Source organism: Danio aesculapii, chromosome 2, assembly GCF_903798145.1.
Source record: "Danio aesculapii chromosome 2, fDanAes4.1, whole genome shotgun sequence".
In the NCBI taxonomy this organism is placed as follows: domain Eukaryota; kingdom Metazoa; phylum Chordata; class Actinopteri; order Cypriniformes; family Danionidae; genus Danio; species Danio aesculapii.
Window position 1 is genome coordinate 15,043,391 of NC_079436.1, and position 26,260 is coordinate 15,069,650.

Sequence of the window (26,260 nt, forward strand, 5' to 3'; positions counted from 1 at the left end):
TTGTATAAGATTGCAGAAGAATGGTTTGACTCGAATATACAGTTTTTTACCATCATGCTGATAACTTTTTAGTCATTCTGCAAAACTACAGGTCGAACCGCTGAGGTTAAAACCCATTCTTACATGCTGAACCACTGAGGTCACCCAGAAAGAATAGACAAGAATGTCTCAGAATAGCTGCTGTATATGGAGGATGGGGGAGCTCTCAGATTTCATCTCTAATATTTTTATTTGTTTCAAAGATCAACAAATTGTACAATTGTCCTTTTTTTTTTTTAATTTCATGTACAAAGATGACATTTCTCTATATTCAAAAAGCTTGATAAAGACTTTTATTGACATTTGTAGTGTACAATAAAGAAAGGTTAATTTAATTATTTTTTGGTTTTATTTTTGGCTTTTCATACATAGCAAATTTATTTCCAGCATTCATCATATTCCAATAGTATGTAAAACTGTTATATGCAGATGTTTTTTTGGAAGTGGTGCAAGAACTGGCTCTGCATGCACACTGTCACGCTTTGGGCTGGCTAAACAAACAAAATAAAAAGAAACAAACAATACATGGGGGGAAAAAAGCTGTTAGCAAAATATAGAAATAAATGTCATTATACACCTCTAAAAACAACAACAAAAAAATGGATGGATGCTGAAAGTAACAAAAGGCTGTTTGGAGCAGTGTTAGCGCTTCGTGTAATGCCATTTATTTTTCATGAACAGGCTGTTTTCAAAGCTGCTCTTTACCAAAAGCCAGAAACACATGGTTTGCGTCTCAACTGGTGAGCGGGTAATAAATAGCGGCGATGTTCACTTGCTGTGGATCTTCAAACACAGGCCATCTAATCAAACCAACCAGATCATGAGTCTTCATGCAAAACATTTACCATCCCACCTTTACGTTGGGTTATCTGACTGAAAGATTAACTACTGTTTGATTGTCATAGTCAAGATACCACTTCTACTGAAGTCATTTTAATAATGACTAAACAGGGCTCATTTAAAACACTCCGCCGTCACAGTGTTTCTCTATCAGTTTAGATATGACTAACAAATCCAGCTGACCTTTGAAATGTACGGATGAGAAAAGCCGGTTATGGTGATCTACATTCAGAGAGCTCCATTAATGGAATTTTTCCATTTTGGTTAAATGCAATAATAGTCAATATGTAGTTAAAAATCAATACAGAAAAATCATTAAGACAACAAGTCCTGCCTGTGAGGTCAGCAAGCTCATCAATTCTTCATGGAATCTGATGCCATATGAGCAAAAATAAAGAAAAAGCCCACTGTAAAACCCAACAGTCAACTTTATCAAATGAAATGAGGGTAGTTAACTCAAAATTGACTGAAAGTTAATTCTACTCATCTAAAAAGAGTTTTGAACTCCGTGATAAAGGTAATGAGTTAATTAAATACCTCATTACTTCAACTTAAATTGAGTAGGTTCACAGTACTCATATAGATTAGCTTTTTTAACTCAAATGGTTTGTAGTAATAGGTTTCCTCAAACAGTTTGAGTTGCCTTGTTGAGTTACAGTACCAATTGAGTACTGTAAAACCCAATAAGTTAAGGCAACTCAAGCCATTTGAGGAAACCGATTGCAACAAACCATTTGAGTTAAAAAAGCTAATCTATATGAGTACTGTGAACGTACTCCATTTGAGTAAACGAAGCAATTTGAGCACAGTAAAACCCACTAAATGATGAAGAGAACTCAAACCAATTGAGTACTGTAAAACCCAGTAAGCTGAGTTCTCTTACTGTGCTCAAATTGCTTCGTTTACTCAAATGGAGTACGTTCACAGTACTCATTAGGATTAGTTTTTTAACTTAAATGGTTTGTTGCAATCGGTTTCCTCAAATGGCTTGAGTTACCTTAACTTTTTGGGTGTTACAGTGTATCTAAAGCAGGGCTCGAGGCTAACTAAGAAAAAAAAAAAAAACAGAAACTACTGGTTGCTAAAAATGTTTAGGAGCCAAATGTGGGTTTAAATAGCTGAACCAAACCTTAACTGTACAATAATGGTAGCTCAGAATTAAAGAAATCCTTTAAAGGATAGTTCACCCAAAAATCTAAATTACCTGATTATTTTCTCTCCCTAGTGTGGTTTTAAACCTTTAGGAGTTTATTTCATTACTGACCTGTTTATATGCCTAATTAGTAAAATGAATGCACATCATATTAGGGCTGCACGATATTGGAAAAAATTGGACATTGCAATATTTAATCTGTTTCAGAAGATGGTTTGAATAGCACTATTTGAGGGTTTTCTGGACAGTCTAATAGTATTTAGGGACAGAAATTTAATAATCAAAATGCAAAAAAAAAATGTAAATAAAACTTACAAATATCAAAAAATAAATAAATAAATTATTAGAGCAAGTAAAATTATTGTTTAGTTTTTCCTGTCAGAAGAAATAAGTGAAAATGAGTTTGAATACAGTGATTAAACACAACTCTGTAGCTCCTGTTCAACTATAATTCAGACTGGACATTACCTATCTTTGCGATGTGACTATTGCGAATGCACACATTGCGATATCCATGCTGAAACTATATATTGTGCAGCCCTACATCATATATTGTTTCAAGAGTTTGCCCTTGCCAATGATTGATTATAAATCATGTTTGGCATGCTGTCCCAGGAGAGAGCCCCGAGGTCGTGAGATCCTCAAGCCCGGGGCTCCCTCCCGTTGCAGGGCGAGAGGGGAGTCTGAGCCCAGGTAGGTCTCGAGAACTCCCCTGCTTGATTATGAATTGGCTATGAAGACTGTATGCTGAATTCATTTCATTCCTAAAATGAAATATATATATATATATATATATATATATATATATATATATATATATATATATATATATATATATATATATATATATATATATATATATAAATGTGTATTTGTACTGTTATTTTCTCCTTGTTTAATGGTCACAAAAATCTGATAAAAATCTAAAAAAAATAAAAAAAAAGTTTCGTCTGTTGAACACTAAAGAAGATATTTTAAAGAATGCTGGCTGCTGGCACCCATTGACTTCCTTAGTAGCAAATTCATAAATAGGCTTATATATTTAATATTTGCATGAAGTATCCCATTAATTTCAATACTTTACAACCCTAACGAGAACCAATTTCCAGTTTAGCATAAAAAAAGTTTTCAGAGTGAATCAGAGTTCAAGGCAAAAGGTCATTATCTAACGGCAAAAGGTACTTTATAACATGGTTAAAGAGGTTAAAGATTTCAGTGACTTTGCATTCTGGAGTCTGGTTTCAAGGTTTTTTTTCTTCACTTTCGCCAATTAGTGAGGTTTTTTTTCTCTCTCCACTGTGGCCACTGGCTTGCATGGTTTGGGATCTGTAGAGCTGCGCATCGTTGGATTTGCTCTTCAGTGTTTGGACTCTCAGTAGTGATTATTAAACCACACTGAACTGAGCTAAACTGAACTGAATTTAAACACTAAAAACTGAACTACACTGTTCCAATTTACTATGACCTTTTATGTGAAGCTGCTTTGACACAATCTACATTGTATAAGCGCTATACAAATAAAGGTGAATTGAATTCTCTTACAAAGGTATTAATTTCTTATGTGAAGCTTGTGTTCGTTAGCTAAATGAAATGTAGTTTTCAGTACAGCTTAATATTTCCTTCACAAAAGAAACAAGATTTATGCGAAGAGTTTTGTGAGCGATTGCAAAGTTTCTCAGTTGTAAATAGATTTGCTAAATAATTTTCCCCCCATCACCATGTCTCTTTAGGAGTTCCATCCGAAATCGTATATGCAGACACACACACACACTCATCACATTTTCCTGGCTATTATAAGTCATGACTCGTGTTATTTGTAATTAAGATTATTCTAGTGGAAGCCTGGAGCCCTGCTATAGCCAATTCATATGAACAAATGTTTCGGTGTGGTCACATTTATCACCATTTAGCAAAATTCCACAACCCTTTCAATATGAATTTGTTGTGTTTTGCCGCACACATTTCACCACAGATTAAAGATCCTCACGTAGATTGTACTAAGGTGCTGCTGATAATAGACTGTAGATAAAAAAGGACATTATAGCCAAATCCTTATTCTATTTTTGTACTCCTACCCTTTCCCCTTGGGTCTGAAGGGGAAGGGCTTCAAAATTTACCCCTAAGAAATGGGACACTACTACAACACCTGCCTGCACACATCCTCATACATCCTCGTGATCTCTTAGTTCATAAAAGATCAACGATGGCGAGTTGATTTCTAAGTTGTGCATCTCCTGACCTCCACGTGCTGATGGTGAATTCTGGGAAATTTTCCTTCCCCTTGGTTTTAAATGTGGTCCTGAAAAATCTGTTTCAAGGGCTATCTAGCCCTTCCCCTTAGCCCGCAAAACGAGGGGTAAGGGGAAGGGCTTAGGGGTAGAATTTGGATTGGGCCTACATCTTCACTTTATTCCCCTGCAGAAAAGTGAAGCCAAATTGGCCGAATGACACTGCTTACATCATTTGGAGCTGGAGTCTGTGCAGTAATTTTCAGAAGCTGGTGTCGCAGTATCAACGTGAAATCCCACAGATCCAATCAAAAGGACACAATAGCTCCTCCAAAGGATGCACCCAAAGTGCGCTGTGTCATCAAGGCGTGACGAAGGCGGTCTCATTTTAAAAAAAAATACATTCTAAGGCTCCTTCAAACACAGCCTCAAAATGCGTCCTTCGTTTTCCAGGTAATGAAGGACACAATCGGTGGATCCTTCGTTGCCTTCAACGTCCCAAGATTCATTGCACGCTGATAATGGCAGAACGATTTTAAAAGAATGAATGAATTAACTTATTTTACTTGGATATCTAAACACACGTTCAAAAAAAACAAAGAGTATAACATTTCTTACTAAAGAGTGATTTTATAGACAGTTCACATTTTTACGTGTACATATATGGATCAAAGCAATTTTTTTTTTCTTCTGTATACCTTGTTTTGCCGTCAGATCGCTTAAAATAAGTTTTAAAATCACTTTGAAAAAAGTCATTACAAATGTCATCAGTGCTTATTAACTGCAGCTGTTACGGTTGCCTGGTGACGAGATCCGTCCTCTGTAGGCCAGATAGTCTCATTTCAAAACGTTCGTTCAGCCTGTGCAGCCTCTGAAATGAGACAGCTAATGATGCTGTTTTAAGAGCAGGTAATAACTGACTGAAAGCAAACGAATTAGAAGAAAACTAAAGGGTGTTCATACTTCTGCACCATAAGAACTATCTAAAATTACAAAGCCTCTTTAGGATTGGGATCTTTGAGGGAAAACATTATTTAAAGTCTATATTGACTTGATTTTTGTTTAGTTTGACTCATGTCCTATTAATGGACAACTGGCTGAACTTTTTTTATGAATAAGGCACACAAAATAGGAATCACTTCAAAAGTTTTTGAAGTTGTGATCTAATTGGATGAGTTCTGCAGGATGTCTGTGAGACGTCATGTAACGTCATTAACAGTCTGCATGGGAAAGTGATGTAAAATCCATCCATATAAAAGAGTCATTTATACAACTGCTTCATCATCATCAACTGAACACTGGCTATTTTAAATTACAATAATATTTCCCATAAGGCCTCTTTAAAACAAGAGTTTTACAAACTGGTCAGACAATAAAACAACATGTGACTGACTTGTAAAGCAACCATATTTGGCCAATGAAAACCTTCCACTAGGGCTGAACAATATATCGTTTGAGCATTGATATCGCAATGTGTGTAACTGAAATATTAACAGGATAAGATTATTTATTAAAGATTAAAAGATATTATTAAATTTAATTATTATTTTTTATTATTTATGCAATGATGGCCATGTTATTTTACATTTGATTGTTTAAATGCTGCTAGACTCCCCGGAATGTCCTTTTTATTTATTTATCTATCTTTGCTTGTGATTTATTATAATTTATGCAGATGCACTGCATAAAAAAAGACTTGATCATCCCAGTCGATCAACAATAATGATATCTTAAAATAGAGCTATTCTTGTGAAATTTTATTCACATCGCAAAAAATAGCGCGGTAAAATAAATTATCGCGATGTCAGCCATGCCTTCCATCATCATGCTGAACATCCCGCTACATGAGCCAAAGCGGGACACTAAAAAAAGTTTTGGCTTCACTTTTAAGAACATTAAATTAAGCATTTTGTTGATGACCAGCAAAGGATTTTTACTAGATCTGAAAGTGACCTGTGATTCTGTTGTAATTTATACTATGTTCAAACAATAAGACAATTACTTCAGGCTCCATTAATACGACCACACCTCAACACTGAGAAAATAATGACCCCAAACTGACTATGAGGTGCCGGAGTAGACAAAAGTCAAGCGAATGCAGAGAGACGAGTATGCGCAAGAGGCCAAGTGGACGCGAGAGAGGCCGAGTGCACGCGAGTGAGACCAAGTGACTATTAAAGTTACTCTTATTAATTAATTAATGGCACGGCAATTCAGCTTCTTGCACTGAATACAGAGTAATTATTTTACATTTTTATTAATTTTGAGCACTTAGTTATCATTGTGTCCTGTTGTGAAACGGGATAATCCTATCAAACCATCTTTAAGGAATTATTTATTGCAATTTTAAATATTCTGTACCATATAATGCCTTGGGGACACAAATGGCACCGAATAGTAGGAATGACCCAATTACAAATGTTTTGATGATACAAATTTGAATTGACAGAGAGAGATTTAACATACAAAGCCAACTTTTGTTCAAGCTTAAATTTTCCAACATGTTTAGGAGACATCTAATATTAAGTTTCATTATTTTGTTGCACTGCAGTAGCCTGCTAAAGCGCTGCAATAAAAAATACTTGAGCTGTCATCACATCAGTGAGTTCACAGAATTTCCTCTTCTGTTTCAATTGTTTAGTAATTGGATGATTTAAAAAGTAAAACTTTTTTTTAAAAACTCTGAATAAACCCAAAGTCCCTTTATAGTATTCTATAGCCTTTGATTGAACCCATAAAAAGAAAAGATAATGTATCAGTTGGCCTAATGAATTAATACATATTAAAATATAATAGTGGTCTATATTTATTGGTGCTCGACATATCTGCTCAAAGTTTAATAAAACGTTTAAGTATAAATGCAATTTTCAACGTATTAATCCATTTTTTTCCTATTTGTTTTTATTTACATGGTCACTCAGCATTTTTTAGGACACACCTGAGTAATAAATTGCATTTTTAAAGTCAGCAAAACTGCTCAAATTATCTTAAATAAAGTGCAAATTATAACTTCACAAACGTTACAATTTTGTTAACAAAATGTGCCATCTTTACATTAAATGAAACCCATGGAAACAAATTAGTAAACATAGTAGTATTGGTAATAGCAATTAATAATAGTAACTTTAATAGTCTCTCAGTCTCTCTGCATTTGCTTGACTTTTGTCCACTCCGACGCCTCATAACTGACGACTAGATTAAAGGGATGCTTCATCCAAAAATTGCAATGTGTTACATTTACTCACCCTCAACTTATCCAAGATGTAGGTGACGTACTATTTAAAAACAAAAAAGCAGGTCGGTCTCTCGTTTCTTAAGACCTCAATGTATCATCCTGTTCCTGGAGATCTACCGTCCTGCAGGTTTCAGTTGCAACCCATATCAAACACACCTGCCTGTAATTACCAAGTTCTGTTTAGGTCCTAATTAACTGGTTCAGGTGTGTTTAATCAGGGTTGGAACTGAACTTTGCAGGAAGGTAGATCTCCAGGAACAGGGTTGAGCACCCTTGATCTAGAGCCACGAGTATTATTTAGTTTAACCTGTATAGACCATTTTGAGGGATGAAAACAAAAACAATGGTCACATTGCATTTCCTTTTTTACTGTACATTTTTCATTTCTATAGCTTCTGAGAATCCACAAAGAGACTCATCTTGATAAATAATGTTATGACAGCTGTTTTAACATTAAGTTATGATTGAATTGCCTCTTATTACAGTTGTGAATTATTTAATGAAAAGCAGAAAATGTTCATGGGCCAATGACATCACCACATTGAGAGTCAAAAAACATATAGATCGTTTCAAAGTGCCTTGCCTTATAAATCCCCAAGGATCTAGATTTGAGCTAAAATCTTCTGTATAGTTCTGCTGAAGAAAAAAATAGCCACCTACAACCTGGATGACCTGTGGATGAGTAAAGTAACTGCAAATCTTCATTTTTACATGAACTTTCATTTAGAACATAGATCTCAAACTCAATTCCTGGAGGGCCGCAGCTCTGCAGTTTTGTTCCAACCCTAATCAAACACAGCTGATGCAACTAATCAAGGTGTTCAAGACTACAAGACACCATTAACCAGGTGTTAGTTGGAGGTGGTTGGAGCTAAACTATGCAAATCTGCGGCCCTCCAATAATTGAGTTTGAGACCATTGATTTAGAAACTATGTATGAAAATCCAACCTTGGTCATAGAACTTAACATTCAAACTTCCAATAACATTTCACTTATAGTAATTCCATTCTTTATTCCCACTTTACATTTCTTAAAGATGGCTTAATATCCTTTGCTCTGCATTGCTATTCCTTACACAATCCTTTATATGATAGCATGTTAAAAACACTGGCAGAAAATATATATATATATATATATATAAACATGGGCTGCTAAATAGGTCAACAGATGGGACGGGATGCGAAATGCAGCGGGCCAAAAAAACGGTAACATATCATCCACCATCCCAATCCAAACCAATCAAAGCTCTATTGGACTGAGATCCTCAAAACCTACTATTACGTAGAACTTGAAGCTGTAGTTTCATTCCTGAAGGCCGCTTGAAATTGTAGTTGGATCATATTGTCTTATAATCATATTAATAAGTAACAGAGGTCCATTCTTGAGATTATCATCATCAACTTTCCTAAGCCAAGCAGTCCAACTTTGAAGAAGCTACATCATTTTAGCTTTGGAGCAGTTTTTCATAAACCAATAAAAAAACAAGGTCCATATTCATGAAATAAAGCATCTGGTGATTCATAAAGCTTAGAGGCGAGACTGAATCTCGTCTTTCGTTTCCGATCGATGGCCCAGGTACTGGACCACAAACCATTACATAGCACAAACCTACTCTTCTCGGCCAACGTCGACATCTGGAGATTCTCCGTTAGGGCTGAACTTAAAGAGCGCCATCTTGTGTTTCAGCATAGTGTTGCTACAATGCGTCCAAAGCAATCAAATTCAGAACGACCACCCCTTCAGACTCAACAGGGCCTTATGGTTTCCACAGTGGAGTTGAGGGGTGAGGAGAAACCAAAGGGAGCACCGCGTTCAGCAGAGGACGTCCCGGTGGAGATGGTGCATAGGTGATATGGAGGACTTGTTCCTGCACAGCTTTCAGGCTCTTTGAAGTGCAAATGAGAGAGAAAAGGAGCGACTGAAGAAGATCTTGAGCTGGTGGGAGGCGCGAGTCTGAGACTGGATGGGGGTTTCCTTTTTTTAAGAGATGATCTCCAGGATGTAGAAGATGAGCTCCATCACCACAGGCCCCTCACTCAGCTGGCAGGCTCCGCTGTGGATCACTGGGATGAGCGCGCTGTCCAGATCGCTCAGGTATTGGGGGAGCAGCGGCTGACCGTTACTGCCTGCAAGATAGCCCACCTGGAAGACATCAGGAGTTAGGTTAGTTCGCCAAAAATGAAAAATTGGTTGGCAATTACCCTTGTCGTTCCAATCCCCTAAGACCTTTATTCATCTTTGGAACACAAATTAAGAAGGAAAGCTCTCTGGCCCTCCATATACACAACAACAGTCCAGAGACGTTTATGGCCCATTTCCACTGAGTGGTATGGTACGGTACGGTACGGTACGCTTTTATGGCCGTTTTCACTGTCAAAATGTACCTAAAAGCCAACCATACCATACCAATTTTTGGGTACCCTTTGCAAAGGGTACCTAGCACAACATAAGGGTACCAAAAGGCAGAGCCAGACGTGCAGCTGAACGCTATTGGTTTACAGAAGAAGCCAAGAAGAAGAGCAGAATCTACCCTGTGTGCTGATGTTGTTTACAAAATCCATCTAAAGCGTGATTGGTTCCGCTTTATCGCTTGCATCTTTATTAGAAATAGCGAACTTCTTGAGCTCATGATAATAAAGTGCACGTGATTATTGAATCGCTTCTGACATCCGATCCATTCAGAAATGGACAAATGCAAGAGTGAAGTGCGAAAAAACAAAGGAGAAGCTGGAAAAAACAATGGAGCAAATGATTCTTTCAGCAACCTAAAACATGAACAAACTGCCATGTTTAACAATTTTCATCACCTTTTGGAATATTATGAACTCGAAATTACTTTCTAACAAGAGGTTACATATGCTGGTGAAGATTTAAGATACAGATGAGAGGTTTGCACTGACTGGGATATATGTTGCGCGTTTTTTTTTAACCCAAATAAGGCCTAAATGAATGCGATGTGTAGTTTTTCTGTAATTGGTAACATATCAGAGACTGTAAGGGTCTGTATACGTTCATATTTGTTACATTTATTTATTTTCTATAATTACAGTAGGCTATTTCACCCTATCATTGATTTGAGTTATAATCAAATCCTATTCATAGGAGAAAGGTTAGTCATGAACATTTATACACCAGTATTTATGCGTATAAAGCATTTGTTTTGTAAGAAGTGCTTCTCATATGATGTGTGATCGACCCACTTTTACTTTGAAACTTTCTGTCATACACCACACCATTGGTACCCTTTTGGCAGTGGAAACGTAAGCTTGATAAAGGTGACCCGTACCAACCCATACCGTACCGTTTCGACTCAGTGGAAACGGGAAATTAAAGTCCAAAAAAATGGACCTTTGCCATTGAGATCCATTTTCAAAAGCATTTTTTAATCTTCATTTACACCTCCATATATCTAATAATGGAACCTTTTCACTATAGTTGCACTGGATATTCGGCCACCGAAAATTTGAACCCGAAAATGGCCCAAAAGTGCATTTTCAGTTTTCGGCGGAAACATTATTATCACTGAAACAACGCGGCCAAAACAGTATGTTATGATGATGCAAACAGAAACCGCGGCTTGCACATGCTTGTCTGAAGCAACGTGTGGTGTGTCTATTCAGTTATTCTGCACTTCATCATGACTGTATTCGATCCGTGACATAAAGATCATTACTTGAATGCGAAAACAAAGAGAAATGATCCAGGCCGCGATGGATGCGGAGAACACATGGGTCTTTCACATGCTCGCGCAAGCAGAGCTGAAGCTGTGGCTGTTTCTCAATATGCGTTCTTCAGCATTCTATACCTGTTTATTATTAAAGTTCAGAGATATAACTTTATCTCAGGAGTTTCCCTGAATGAGACAGTGAAAGTAAACATTACCATAAAAATCTTAATAAAAGCATATACACATTAAAGGCGTTTATTTGCTGAAATTCATATTAAAATCTGTTTTATTTGTATCGTACTTACAAAGTATATCTATAAGGTTTTGTGCATGTATATATAGAAAAGGGGAAAAAAACTATGATTTATTGTAAATGCTGTAATATTTAAATAATTTTCCTTTAAAATGTGTAAAGGTCATGTGACCATCAGGAAGAAAGCAGCATCTCAATTCTCACAGGACGCATTCTATGTTCTCGTGGTCTCCCGAGTTTGTTCTTCCAAGGCGACCTGGCAAGACCGTTCTCCATAAGAATGAGTCCATTCTCAGCGTTCTTGGAATTGTGAAACAGCCAGTGGTTATATAGGCAGATCAATTCCCGGCTAAAGTATTGCAGTCGAGGATCGAAAAATAATCAGCGTAAATCAAAAATTAACATCACGCAAAAGAAAACTAAATGAAGAATAAGAAACAACGAGGTCGTGTACCGAAAGATGAGCATGAATCAAAAATGAAAACGCATTCAGACAAAATCAATTTTCCTGCTCATATTTGAATGTTTTGTGTGGTTATGGTCTTTTCTCCTTTGCTCTTGTTCCCAAATTCTGCACCTGTGTTTTCCCAAAAAGTAAAGAAAACGTTAATATAAATTTTTGAAATTGCAATGCCTTGATTATAGTAAGGTTAAAACACAGTCATAGCCATACATGCAATGGAACAAATAATTAGTATAATTTATTTTGGTGTTTTGGTTTACTGCCTCTTTTTTGGTTTTCAGCCAAGAATTTTAATTTCGGTGCATCCCTACTTTTCATAAGATGTTATGTCGCAACGGTCATCATCATCTTAATTCCTGTAAACGTTTTAATATTTAGATTTTTCTTTAAACGTATGCACATTTATATGCATTTACACATCTATTATATAAACTTTGCATCAAATTACAAAAAACGAATTACCTCTTTTGCGAGGTGTTTCTAAAGCAGTGTCTATGGGCAGGGCAGTAAATTTGATGTTGTTCTCTCTTCTGGCTGCCGTTATCAGTCTCATACTTTTTTTTCCTTTTTCTGAAAGTCTTGATAACACCATCGCTGACTTTTTCTTTAGTTATTTAAGCAAAAAGGGATTGTAAATAAAATATTTGTTGTACTCTCCCGTTCACTGCGCTCTAAAGCTGCATTTACACTACATGCTTCAAGTGACTCAATTTTGATTTATTTTTTCCTCCCATGTGGCACAGATTGGATTTGGCCCACATACGTGTAAACAGGAGAACATCACATGGATTCCAATTTACTCAAATCAGATTAAGGCCTTGTTCATATGTGGAAATGTATCCAATATGAATTGGATCCATGCCCTCGTGTCTGCATTGCAAGCAGGTAGATCGGATTTTCACCTGTCAATGCGAGTCGCGAGTCATTAAAAACCATAGCGAATGATGTAGTCTGACTCTTTCATTTCAGAACAGACTTCAGAGAGAGATAGTATCCGCCACGTAACCAATATAAACTAATATAAAACTGTTGCATACATCACGTGCATAAACCACGCCATGGGCATGACATTAAAATGCCTACTCGTTTAAAAAAGCCTAGATAAAAAAAGATGGCCAATTTAGAATTTTTCTGTAATAAGCTAATGTAAGACAGCGCCCGCACTTTTTTCCTGTCATTGCACCTTTGCTGTGTGCAGTGTCAATGCAGACAATCGGATACGTGTCTTTTTTAAAAAATGATGTAAGCAGGTCAGCAAAAAAATTGGATACAGTCACAAAATCAGAATTGACCATCAAGATCTGCAGTATAAATGCAGCCTAAGCTTACCCAACTATGATGACTTCTTCTGCTGGGAAACCAGAAAATGTGAAAAGGGTCCCTTTTTAGTGGTAAGGCAAGGCAAGTTTATTTTTGGTAGAAAAAAAATATTGATACCAAAATATTTTCCGCAGTAATATTGTATCAGTACATGGACGCTCATGATGATATATTGCTAATATTATACAATTTTGTTGAATATTAAAATCCATTAGTTCAAAAGGCCATTAGATATATACATTTAAAAAAAATAAATAATAAATAAATAAAAAAATAGTTACATAAACATTGTCACCTGATCTGAGTCCAGTGTGACCCGCAAGCCCAGTTTGGCCATGCCATCCTCTTTGAGCAGTTTGAGGTGAGGGCACAGAGCCATGCAGAAAGCCCTTGCCACATTCTCAGCGAGCCGGCTGTGGTCTGCAGGATCACTCAGGCCATTGTTGTGGTCCTCGCTCCGCAGGAAAAACACCTGCGCACAAAAAAAATAATTAATCATTCACAGCAAAATTTGTATCAAATACTTTTGTAATTATTACGAATCAAAAAGCATTTAAAAATTTATTTTTTTCCTAAATGTTTGTAGGGATCCACCAAAATGAAATTTCTGGGCGGAATCCAAAAATTCTGGATGCACTCAGCCATAAACAGATACCAAACCATTTTTTTTTAATTATTACATAATAATTTCAGAACTAATTAAAATGTAACAATTATATAATATTATATAATAATAAAATAAATAATATAATAAATTATACAAATAAAAAAAACAAGTATATGAAATAGAAATGTCCTGTCTGTGTGTTATTTGACTAGACTTGTTCAATGAACATGTGCAGTTCATGTGCAGCTCATGGATTGAGAATTCTAAACATACATGGGCAGAATATCCACAGATCACAATATTGAGCTATTACCAAGGCATGCACATGTAAAGGGTAATCACTAGCCAAAAATTCAATGCATTCCAAGTTTTTTTTCTTTAAAAAAGCAAGAAAATCATAGAGATTTAAAATGTCATTACAAAAGTGTTCAGAACATTGAATCAAATAAACGTTGAATACCTCTGTCCATCGAATGACTTTTCCATTGGCTTTATACTCAGAGCCATGGAAGATCTTAACGCTGGTGACTGACTCCATGGATTTCCCATCAATGGGACTGATCACTCTGAAAACGAGAAAAGTTGAGATGGCCAGACAAGAATGAGACTTGTTAAACATTTCCCATAGTTTGCGTAATACTCCAAAATCTGAGATTTCCTAGATTTTTTTTTTTAGTAGGATGTCTACAAAAGTGGCTCACAATATCCTACAATAGATGATGTTTAAGCTTACACATCCCAGCTCTGACTACACTATGACTCAATTTCAGAGCCTGAAATCAGGATCTAAAGACTAATTTGTGAAGTTCCAACAGATGGCAATAGTCACGTTATTGTGTTTCCTCTGTCAGTGCCTGTTAATGCGTGTATGTGTTGTTATACCATGTTGAACTGGCTGAAACGGTACTTGTTTGGCATGAAATGTCCAAAACTGATGTGCTGTAATCTCTTGATTTCCCACATTTGTTGCAGTCTTTGAACTGAATTTTCGCCTTGATGTAACAATAAAATCCCAACTCTACAGCTGTGCAGGCTCCAAAATCATTCAAGAAGTCAATTCTACATTGATTCTAAGATTTTCAGAATGCATCAATATTCTCTGGAATGATTCGGAGTTTAGTTTTTACCAGCAGATGATGCTCTAAGCATGTTTTTTTTCCCATACACTCAAATGCTCACAAGGAAGAGTGTTTGTGCGTTGAGCTGGGTCATGTAAGTTGGATTATATGCCACAAGATTCATGTAAACACCATTCACAATGAAGACTCATTTAAACGTTTCCTAACTTGATTATGTGAGGTTTAAGAAGTATTTGTAAGGAACTGATTGCAAGCACGTGCTGTTAAAGTCCCCATGAATCGGAAGTTGTGATCGTTATTTTTTAAGTATTGTGACGCAGTTCCTAGAGAAACCAAATATTAAATGGAAAACAGTGGGTGTGGATTGTTTTTCTACTGCGAGCTGAACGGATGTATTAAAGTAAGCATTTCATTTAGAAAGATCAAGAAAAGGGTTTGAGGAGAGTTATTACAAACTAACAGACTCCTCCTCCTCACCATTACTGTTTGTTGTCAAAACTGACAGTTGCAGCAGATGGATAAATATGTTAGCTACGCCCATTTGCTAAGATATAGGTAATCTGACAATTTAACTGAAAACAAACAGGAAGTGCATTTTCAGATTTCAATTAAAGATTAGAAGGGCAAACATTTTTTTCTTAATGACATGCACATATGAATTGTTCACCACAAAACTAGCAATGCGAGCTAACAAAATTATATGGTTAGTTTTGATTTCTTGGGGACTTTAAAATCTAAACTTAGATTCAACAGAGAACGAATGCAGAGTTGTTGTTTTTTTTTTGCCACAACTCTACCTAATTCCATCGAAAATGTGCATGTGTACCAATATATGTATTACATATAGACTGTTAACACTGCACTCCAAAAACCATGTTTTTAAGAAAAGGGTTCAGAAAAAATATTCTATAAACAGTCAGTTGACCACTCATAATAGAGAAATATAATCACAAAATGTTAAAAATATGTGCAGCTTGCATTAAAATAACAGTATTTTACATGGGTCAAAAACAAAAAGGGCTTTTTTTACAGCTTTAATGTATACAGCCCAGTGCTTCCCACACATAGAGTTTGCTTGAAAAAATATATTAACGGCCGCCCAAGTATACTTGGTGACTTTTTTATTATTATTATCATTCTTTTACACTTTTTTTAGTATCTGCCCAACAGCCAAACATCAATCATAACTAGTGGAAAAATCTCCTCTAACCCTGCATGTTTCCTACTTCTCTTTTTGTGCAAGAATTGTCTCACGTGGTCTGCAGAAACCCACAGAGATTCGGGATTCTACTTTTGGTTTTGCTTTCTAAGCCGTTGTCATTTTTATTTTAAGCCTAATTTACTTTTGATTGATTTTAATTAATTTTTATTGATCTAAACGACTCAGTAAACTTGCCTATTTACTCAGAAAATTTACATTAAAATTTTAAATTACATCTTAACTTGCTCCAAAATATATTTACACGTTTAGAAGTGGTTAATCAACTCATTTGCTTTATTTAAATAATCTACACTTTTTATTCTTGTAATTATTATACTTTTTAGAGATTTTTATTCCATAGATGTTTTTATTCCTTTATGTCATTAATTTTCATTTGCTTTATATATTTTTTTCATCTGATAAAGTTGATATATTACATATTTCATACATATCTAACAAGCATTGGCAATACTGTACAAAATGTCAGCAGCAGATTTTTACCTGCCAGTGGGTGCACATGGCAGCCTCCTGAACAGTGTTGGGTAAGTTACTTTTATAAAGTAATTGATTACAAATTAGTGATTACTACTTGAAAATTGTAACCTGATTACATTACTAATTACTTCATGTAAAAGTAATCAGATTACTAATTTACTTTGAAGTTACTTTTAAAACATATAAAATATACCTAGAAAATACAAAATAAATTGCAGCTATTTAAGTAATTTAATATTCACTAAAAAAACATTACAATGGGTTTAACACAGCAGCTTGACATATTCAAAACAGCTAAAGAGATAGTTAGCCAAAACTTAAAATTCTCTCATCATTTACTTGTTCCAAACCGGTTCATCTTTCTTTTTTCTTTTTTACACAAATGTAGGACATGAAGAAAACTGGATACCTTTAACCACTGGCATCCATGGTATGAAAAAGCACTGCAGTGTTTGGGTGTTCTGTGTTTGTCTGAGGTAATTACTCGAACAAAATGTGTAAATTCCTTACAAAGTATGAAGCTGATCGGTCAGTCGCGCGCCTGGGAAATGTGAGCGTGTGCAATATGTGGTCAATATGCGCGTGCAATATTCACTCCCAATATGGGCGCACACGCAAAACACGCGATATGTGAACGGCCCCATAAGCAGCTACGCTTCTCTTCACATTCAGAAGATACCTTTACTCCTGATCCTGCACAAAAATCTAATTTGTTGGGCCGCTGGTTTCTGGGCGCCAGTGTCCTCCTTTGTGATGAGTATCGTCTTAGAAGGCTTTCTGTTCAAATGCTTGAACAAGTTGCTGGTCGAGTTAAAAGCAGTCGACAGTTCTTTAATCTGGACATAGACTGACTTTCTCAACAATATTTTAGTTTTTATGCTCAATGAAATCAAAGTAATGTCTGTATTTCCATTTGAAGCAACCACTCTCGACAGTAGCTATTTCAGCTCGCATTCTCCAGCTATTTAAAAGCGCATAGTTATTAAGAAAATTCTTCTAAACATTATATTTGTAACTTAAGTAACGCAATTACATTGACTTTAGTAATTGTAATCAAATTACATACATGTAAAATGTAATTTGTTCCATTACTGCGTTCCTCAAAAATTTAATTAGACTACAGTAACATGTTATTGTGGAACGCGTTACACCAAACTCTGGTCCTGAATAGAATAAAAGTAAAAAAATTGTGGATTTCTCTTTTTATTTCAATAGTCTTAAAAAAACAACAACAACAACAACTTGAACCCATTGAAAAGAAACAGTGTATAATAAATGAAAATATGGCTAAAAATCCATATTTTGTCATATGTAGTTAACCATCTGCTTTGGGTAAAAGGTGTGTTTTAATCCGGCTACCACCACAAGTATATTTCAAACCTGTGGGAAGCCCATAAATTAGCATGTTTATTTTATATATATAAAAAAACCAATACAATTTAATTTAAGCAGACAGTAGCTTATATTCAGCCATTTGTTGACATATTAAAAGACATTTTAAATCTAAATACATTGCCACTATTCTTAAACCACTAGTTTTTTTTTTTTTTTGTGACCACTTAGTTTTGAATATATTTGATATATACAAGTATGTGTAAGTATGTTTTCATTTTTGTATAAATACAGCCAGTACACTGAATTATGATGGAACATTATAGTATATTTGGACCATAATATACATTATATTATGTTTTTTTTTTCTGAAACACTGAAGTCAACATTAAGCATTATTAAAAAAAACATTTAAATGTAAAGGTAAAAAAGCGGCATTATGAGCCCCATCTAAATGTTTGTGGGTTTGCAACCATTTACTGCTAATAGCAGTACATGATGTGCCTTTAATTAAAATATCAACAGCACACTCCATTACACACGCCTGGATAATAATTTGAAGAAAATGCTTTTAAATGTGGTTTCAGGAAATGGTGTCGGTTCACTTTTCAAGCGGGATTCAATTTTAGTTTTGCGCTCACCCCTTATTGACGTTATGATCATCATCGACCCACTGAACCTGGACGTGTTCCTGGTTCTCCTCCTGATCAGCTTTTCCGCAGGCAATACTAAAATCTTTCATCTCTCTCAAAGCTTGTCTTAAGGCCTCCATGGTTTCGGCTGTAATCTGCATCATTACACCATCTGCGGTACAAGCATTATAAGAACAGCCCATAAGAACACGAATCTGCACATTTAAGCACTTGGAAATTAGGATCAGGTACAAAAAGTACAACTGTGACTTTTAAGGAGAAGCATTAACAGGGAGATTATGTCCGGTTTAGAAACAGCTCCAGAGGGATCAGATGTTCTACATTTAGAGAAAGAGGCTGCAAATGTCTTTTGTCGTACCTTCAACAATGCTTGTCTTTGCCAAGTAGCCCGATGAAGCTTTCAAAGCCCCGCTGAAGACAAAGAACGAGGCACCGGTCACTGAAAAGGAAATACATTCAATTTAAAAAAACTTACATTTAATGTTCGCTTTGGGATGAATGTCATTTACTAACTTAAATAGTATTCCACTTTTAAAAGTTTAAAAAATATCAAATATAATATAGATCCAATGGATTTATCTACACACTACTGTTAACCAAAGTGTCAAAAAGACACTGGAAGTAAATGGGAGATGAAATCGTCTTGTTACTAACATTATTAATGAATATCTTTTTCTTTAAGTTTTACAGAAGAAAGTCTGTCATAACAGTTTTGGAACAGCGTGAGGAAATGAGGAAATGATTGCATTTTTAAATTTTCATCCTTGAAAGAACTTGCCTGATAGTATATCATTATTGATAGCATATTCGAATCAACTTACAGCTGTAAATTACATACATTAAGAAAGTTTCTGGAGCTTTTATGAAGGTAATTTTAGGCCTTTTAAGACCTTTTTTTTTGTATTTATAGCAGCATTTCCAAGTAAAAACTGAACCGACTTTATTTTTAATACATTTTACATAAAGTATTGTAATGCTTGAATACCTCAGGTTCAGTTACTTGAAGACTCATTGTATATCTATATTCATGATCGTTCTGTCTACTGCTATACGTATTGCTATAAAACTCTTATATACAGTATATATATATATATATATGTATGTAATCTATCCATCCATCCATCCACACGCACGCACGCACACACACACACACACACACACACACACACACACACACACACACACACACACACACACACACACACACACACACACACACACACAGAGTAGTATATTTTAAAAAGGTTTTTTTAGCATTTAACATGAAATACAAATACAAAAATTCAGTAAAACTGTAAACATCAATATAATGACTGAAATATAATAGCTGTAATATAGAGCAGGTTCTAATTATCTACAATTACCTATTTTAGCACCATAAAGAGTTATTTATTCTAGTCATACAAAACTGAATGTTCAACATAATTGCTTCAGTCTTCAGTGTTTTGACTGTTTGACTACTATGATCAATTTGAAATCATTATATTATGATGATTAGAACTCAAGAAACACTATTATTATTATCAGTTGTTTGTTATCAGTGTGGCTTAAAGGTGCTGTATGTAAGTTTTTTACTCTTCAAAATCATAGAAATACCATAATATGTTTGCACATATTTAAGAAACATGCTGAGAGAACATATTTGTTCATTTGAAAAACAATGCTATAGTCAGATATTCTCTTTTGAAAATCTGTGTTCCTTGACGGTCTGTCTTTGTTTTGATCTCTTTGACCCACCCACTGCCAGTTTAGCCAATTATATTTCAGCACCCCATGGTTGCCTTGGTGAAAAAAGGTATTTCATTTGTCATGAAGGCTGCATCAATGTATGCTGAAAATGTGACCTCAGAAGGACAGCAGCAGCCTCCAAAATGAGACTGATTTACACATGATAATGTAACATTTTATTTACTTTAATTAGCCAACATTATATAAATATAGGTTGTATATTGACCAAAAAAAAATGCAACTTTTGCGACATAACGAGACTGTTATTATTGTGGAGCACCTTTCCCCACTTACAAAAAATAATAATCCAGACTATGTGTACAAGATTTTGTATGCTTTTATCTGTTATTTTGTGATGTCTGGACGATCCGCATGGGGGAAAAACTATAGTAATTTATCATAAACATGTTTTTGACCCACATTCTTTGTTAATGAATGCAACAAAATACTGTAGCCTTCTAAACTGATAAACTGCAATAAATACTGTAATGTTAGTGTAAACTGTGGTGCATTGTGATTATAGCGTAGAAAACTGAAATCCTATTTAATAATTTATTACTACAGTTGTGTCATACCACAGCAACAATATAATTACTACAAGTAATTATCTATATTATGCTTCAAAAATACTATAGTATTTTTCATGTAACGTAACTATACAGCATGTACCGCATCGATGACAGGCAAATATGTTTTAGTTCAGTAGAAAACTCAGCCCTCATCATGATGTAAGGATCATGCCCAACATTTGTAGTTACTTTCTATTTATATCTCCTTTGAAATATGGTATAAGTCGCAAAAATACAGATTTTTCTCTACGTCTCCAATTCAGTTTTTTATTTCCTGCCCTCCATCTCAATTTTGCACGTCATCAGAACCACGTAACTGCAAACAACCTATTACAAACGCAAAGATTAGCTGAGCATGTTACATTGTGACAACATGTCCCAACAATATGCGATGCACAAGATTCCAGTGACAAACTATTTGGCTTTAGATGCAACACAACAGATACATTTAAATACCAACTGAAACAAAATGGTATAATTATAATGGTTTAACATTATTAAAAGTAAATGCTGTGTAACTCATATTTGTCACAGTTCAAATTATATATTTTATATGTTTATTTTTGTTTCAAGATCTGAGGTTAACTGATCTGCTGCTGCTTTCAGTATGGCAATAAATGATAGGTAAAAAAGTTTTACTCAAATTTGTAGCATTTAACACTGATTAAAGCATAACCAGTACCTGAGGTGATCGTTGTCATAGAAGTTTATGCTGCTGATTATAAATTGAAATATTGAGAATATTGAAATATTTCAGGTGATGGTTAAAACTTCCATTTAATATAGAAACTATTCCTGGACATGATGTAGGCTCGATAGTCAGGGACGCTCGCTCCTGTTGGTGAATCTGACAACCTGCATTAGATCGGAGTCATTAAAGGAAGGGCCGGTTTAAAAAGTATTTTAATTTTGGAGTGCAATACCTAGTTCAACCACTGGGTGTCAATATTACTCTCTGCACCTTTAAGTCATACAGTTCTAAAGTCTTGTAATAACCCTAGTAATACACCAGTGTCTTTCTGATGAGTGCCCTACACAGGATTTATAATTTTGTAGATTTTTTTGTGTTTAATAACTATAAAACCCTGTAATAAATGACTCTGTGATTTCTATTTGCTTCAAAAGGAAATGTATTGCATGCTTGCTGAAAGGGAATAAAAAAGAGCTTAAAAATTGAGTTCGCAAATGCAAGTGATCTTGCCATACCTTTGCGAGGCTGGTGATGAATACTAATGGCCTGCGTCTGGTAGTTACCATCATCATTCTGAACGCAGACGAGATGGGAATCTGCCCTATCATTGAAGCATGCACCCATTGCCAGCACATGCTCGTTGGATTTATTCATTGCCTTCATGAGCTGAAAAAAAAAAAAAAAAGACTTGTCAGGACATTTCAAAGTCCCGCATAATCCTAAGACTTGATGACATTTTTCAGGGTATAAAATGTTCTAGTTAAGTGAATGAATTAACATGAGGCTAACAGAGCCCATAGAGAGTAAGCTTTAAATCATCTCTGTTAGTCAAAGGTCTGCCATCACAAGTTCTGCTCGGTCAAAGCTTTTCAAATAGAAGCGAAAGACCAATAGATTTCCACAACTCCAGACACTGAATCAAGCCGTTTTCAGCACTTCACTTGTTCCATTTGTCATCAATCTGCTGTGCTCGCTGCTCAAAGATCTTGTACATTTAATTTACATCATGCATTCTATTTGGAACTCGCACAAAGAGACTAAGATAATTCACCGAAAATGAAAATGGACTTATCCTCAAGTTTCTTTCCAAGAGTTTCTTTCTTCTGTTGAACACAAAAGAAGATATCTTGAAGAGATAATTGACTTTAATAGTAGGAAAAACAAATACTATGGAAGTGAGTGGTTACATGTTTACAGCTTTCTTCAAACATATCTTCTTTTGTGTTCAACAGAAACATGTTTGTGACAAGTGAGGGGTGAGTAAATGACGACTGAATTTTCAGTTTTGGGTGAACTATCCATTTAACCTGAAAGAAGTTTGGAATGTTAAAAAGGTGGAGTGTTCTTCATGTGTCAGCCTTCATTGACCTCATTGTAGCGATTGCTCGGTATCTTTATGCACGTCTTCCTCACTTCCATGTCCACCACCAGCCCCTTCACCACCGGCAGCGTGTACTGATAATTTCGGAAGTCCTGTAGACACACGAGAAGTCCTTAAAGGAGTTGACGTTGCTTCACATTAGAATTCTATGATATTTATTGTCTATGATTATATGTAAATGTTAAAACTATAATTCATGTAATGGTTAGTCCTATAATTATTATATAATTATAGTAAAATCATCCCTATATGATATAGTTAAATAATGTTATAAAAGCAAGTGTTGTTTTTACAAATATCAATATGTGAGAATGATCTTAAATGTGTTATTAACCTTTTTAACTAACAATTTAATATTGAGGGATTTAGATTTTACACACAATATAGGACTGTGGAGCACAAAACCAAATATAAAAGTACATGTTTGTAAAGAAATCTTTCCAATGATGTATGGTTTCACATTATTTGGCTGAGAGTTCAAAATAAAATCTAAATACTTAGAAGTTTGACTTGAAGTTGACCAATTTATATATAAAATAAGACACAAACAAGACATAAGTAATCAGCAAGACAAAGCAAATAAAATATTTTTGGCTATTCCAACGAATACCTGTGCAACATAAAACTCACACATTCTCACATATTCATACTCCATTCTTTTTGTTCCCAGTTTCACTGAAGAAAATAACTGAAACAAAGCTACAGTGCAGCATCTGTGTGTCTCAGTCCAATGTTGTGGTGACTTATTTCTAAGTAAAGTAACACTTAAGAATAATGGTCCCTTAGTAGGTTTCTGCAGGTTTCACTTTTTTTACTTTTAGGGCCATTATGAATGAAATTTTAGACTTACACAGGGCTAAACACTAAGGGCTCTTTTTTAACGATCTAGGCGAAAAGTCTAAAGTACATGGCGCAAATGAATTAAAGGCATGTCCAAATCTACTTTTGCTATTTTAAAGACGAAAAAAATGTTTTGCGCCCTGGCGCATGGTCTAACAGGGTTGTGCTCATGCCGCTGTTGCTATTTACATGGCGGACTTTGTAAAACTGAACGCTTCCCTAGTGAGAAACCAGTTAAACAAACCATCAGCAGAGCGAGGATGAAGAATGAGCCTCCTTCATTCAGCCTCTTTACTTTACTTTTACTCTTTACCCTACTTCTTTACTTTCATGGATACGGAAACTGAAGACCTCCATTAGCCTACATATTTAATTTTGTTTGTTTAAGCGCAAAGATTTGCTTCAAAACTATTTCTAAATTCAGTTCTAATTTCCAGCTCCATTCTTTTGCCAGTTCTATTCTTTTGCACCGTATGGTTCAAAACCCGACAGGTGGACAAATCTAAACTTATTTTTATTAAAACAAATATAAATATGCATAATAAATAATACTGCTAACATCATGCAAATTGTCATGAATAAACTGAAAAAATAAACTGGTGTTGGTCCCATTGGGTTGCTTTACATGGACATAGAAAAAATTAAGACTTGTTTAAAATGCTTTAAGACATAAAAGACAATATTTCAGTGAATTTATGACTTTTTAAGGCCTAAAATTGTTTTATAAATGTAAGACTTTGAAAACTCTGCAGACACACTACTTAGTTAATGTATTTACTAACTTTAACAAAGTAATTTATGTTTTCTTTTACTGTAAAGCACTTTGTGACTATAAATAAACTTTTACTTTACTTTTACCAACTATTAATAATCTTGTACAGCATTTATTAATCATAGTTCAACATTTACTAATGCATTATTAAAATCCAAAGTTGTGCTTGTTAACATTAGCTAATGCACAGAGAGTTAACATAAACTAACATGATCTTGTATAACGTTAACTAACATTAAATACCAATAATACCCATATAAATGTCTTACTAACTGTTTGTTCATATTATTAAATATAATAACTAATGAACAATAATTTTAAAGCCTTACCCTGAATTATTTAGCATTTAAAGATCCTTTCATGAAAATAAGCACTTGACTTGTTTCTAAAATGAGTCAGCTGCTTTAAACCAATCATTTGAATGAATGATTCGATGAATCACTCATTAATTGAAACCCACTGGTGTGTTTTAGTCCCCGTTTACACAGCCAGTTAAATGTGACCCAATTCAGATTTTTTGCTCATATGTGACACAGATCGAATCTGTTCTATGACCATGTAAACACGGAAAAAAAAATATTTCGAATATTCAGAGATCGGCCTCCTTTATAAGTGGAAATAAATCATATATAAATTGAATATGTGACAATGCGACTATCATGTAAACAGGCAGATCGGATTTATTAAGGCATTCTGTTTTGTTCGTGATTAAACTTGACAGGTACTTTTCTGCGGTTTAATGATATAGAAGGAAGAGCGTGTGTGGAGATGCCGATTTGGTCAACAACAGAGGAAACACGGAGAGGGAAAGTGGTCAGTCGCCACAATTTGCTCACACCAGACCTGAGATCTCTCTTGTACCCACAATTCCTCTGAATGGTGGAGGACACCACATATAAACCATAGATGCAAGCTGCGATGACGGCCATTTCCCTCCTCCTCCGCCTTAAAATCATTTGCCGAACTTCGCATATTACGCAGAGCTAAATGCAAGACAATTTCTTCCATCGTGGCTAGTGTGGGGCAGATGCTAGAACCTGCCTTTATGCATGTGCGACCTCGTAAATTGTATGGCAAGTGTAAACACAGGTATAGATCAGATATAGGTCACAATTAAAAGGATGTGTAAATGGACAGACAAAAAAATCAGATATAGGCAACAAACCGGAATTGGGCATCAAGACCTGACAGTGTAAACGAGGCCTTAGTGTCATAATCATCCACAACAGGCCAGAACCACCCAGGAAACCAACATTCAGCAAATTCTAATATAACAATCATTATCAAAAACCTGTTCATTCCCAATTTTATTTAAGGTACTTGTATGTGCTAAATGCAGAAAAATGCAGGTAAATAAGCATACTTACTGCCAGTAAGTTCATGATTGTATGACCAGTTTCTCCAAACAGAGGTTTTCTGAAGCGAACACTAAACAGCGGGCAGGGGTAAACTGCAAAACAAGTTCACAATAAGAACATGCTAAACTACTGATACGAATCACACTAGTTAAATCAGCAGCTCACAATAAGCTCCTTCACACACCGCATGACTCAGCGACCCCTATTATATAATAAGACAATTACTGTAATGTAAAAAAATCAAGGTGCCTGTTGTGCCCAACCAGTCCTCAAACACTGCTAAACATGAGACTATAACCATTCACTGAGTTCCTAAGTATAAAAAGGCTTGCACATCAAGGCTGAGGGTTCATGA

At 35.2% G+C, this 26,260-nt stretch overlaps 1 protein-coding gene across 2 annotated transcripts in view; it reads right to left on the reverse strand.

Moving 5' to 3' along the window:
* Positions 1–8,488: 8,488 nt before the first annotated feature.
* Positions 8,489–26,260, reverse strand: part of zfyve9a (zinc finger, FYVE domain containing 9a) — a 60,305-nt gene continuing 42,533 nt past the window's right edge. For both annotated transcript variants that reach the window (XM_056473379.1, XM_056473371.1), the window contains exons 12-19: positions 25,915–25,997; positions 22,923–23,027; positions 22,070–22,220; positions 18,925–19,005; positions 18,555–18,717; positions 14,267–14,372; positions 13,495–13,671; positions 8,489–9,638 (exon numbers count right to left, since the gene is read on the reverse strand). In XM_056473379.1, coding sequence (XP_056329354.1) covers positions 9,477–9,638; positions 13,495–13,671; positions 14,267–14,372; positions 18,555–18,717; positions 18,925–19,005; positions 22,070–22,220; positions 22,923–23,027; positions 25,915–25,997 — 1,028 coding nt within the window. In that variant the 3' untranslated portion in view covers positions 8,489–9,476. The remainder of the gene's footprint in view (positions 9,639–13,494; positions 13,672–14,266; positions 14,373–18,554; positions 18,718–18,924; positions 19,006–22,069; positions 22,221–22,922; positions 23,028–25,914; positions 25,998–26,260) is intronic.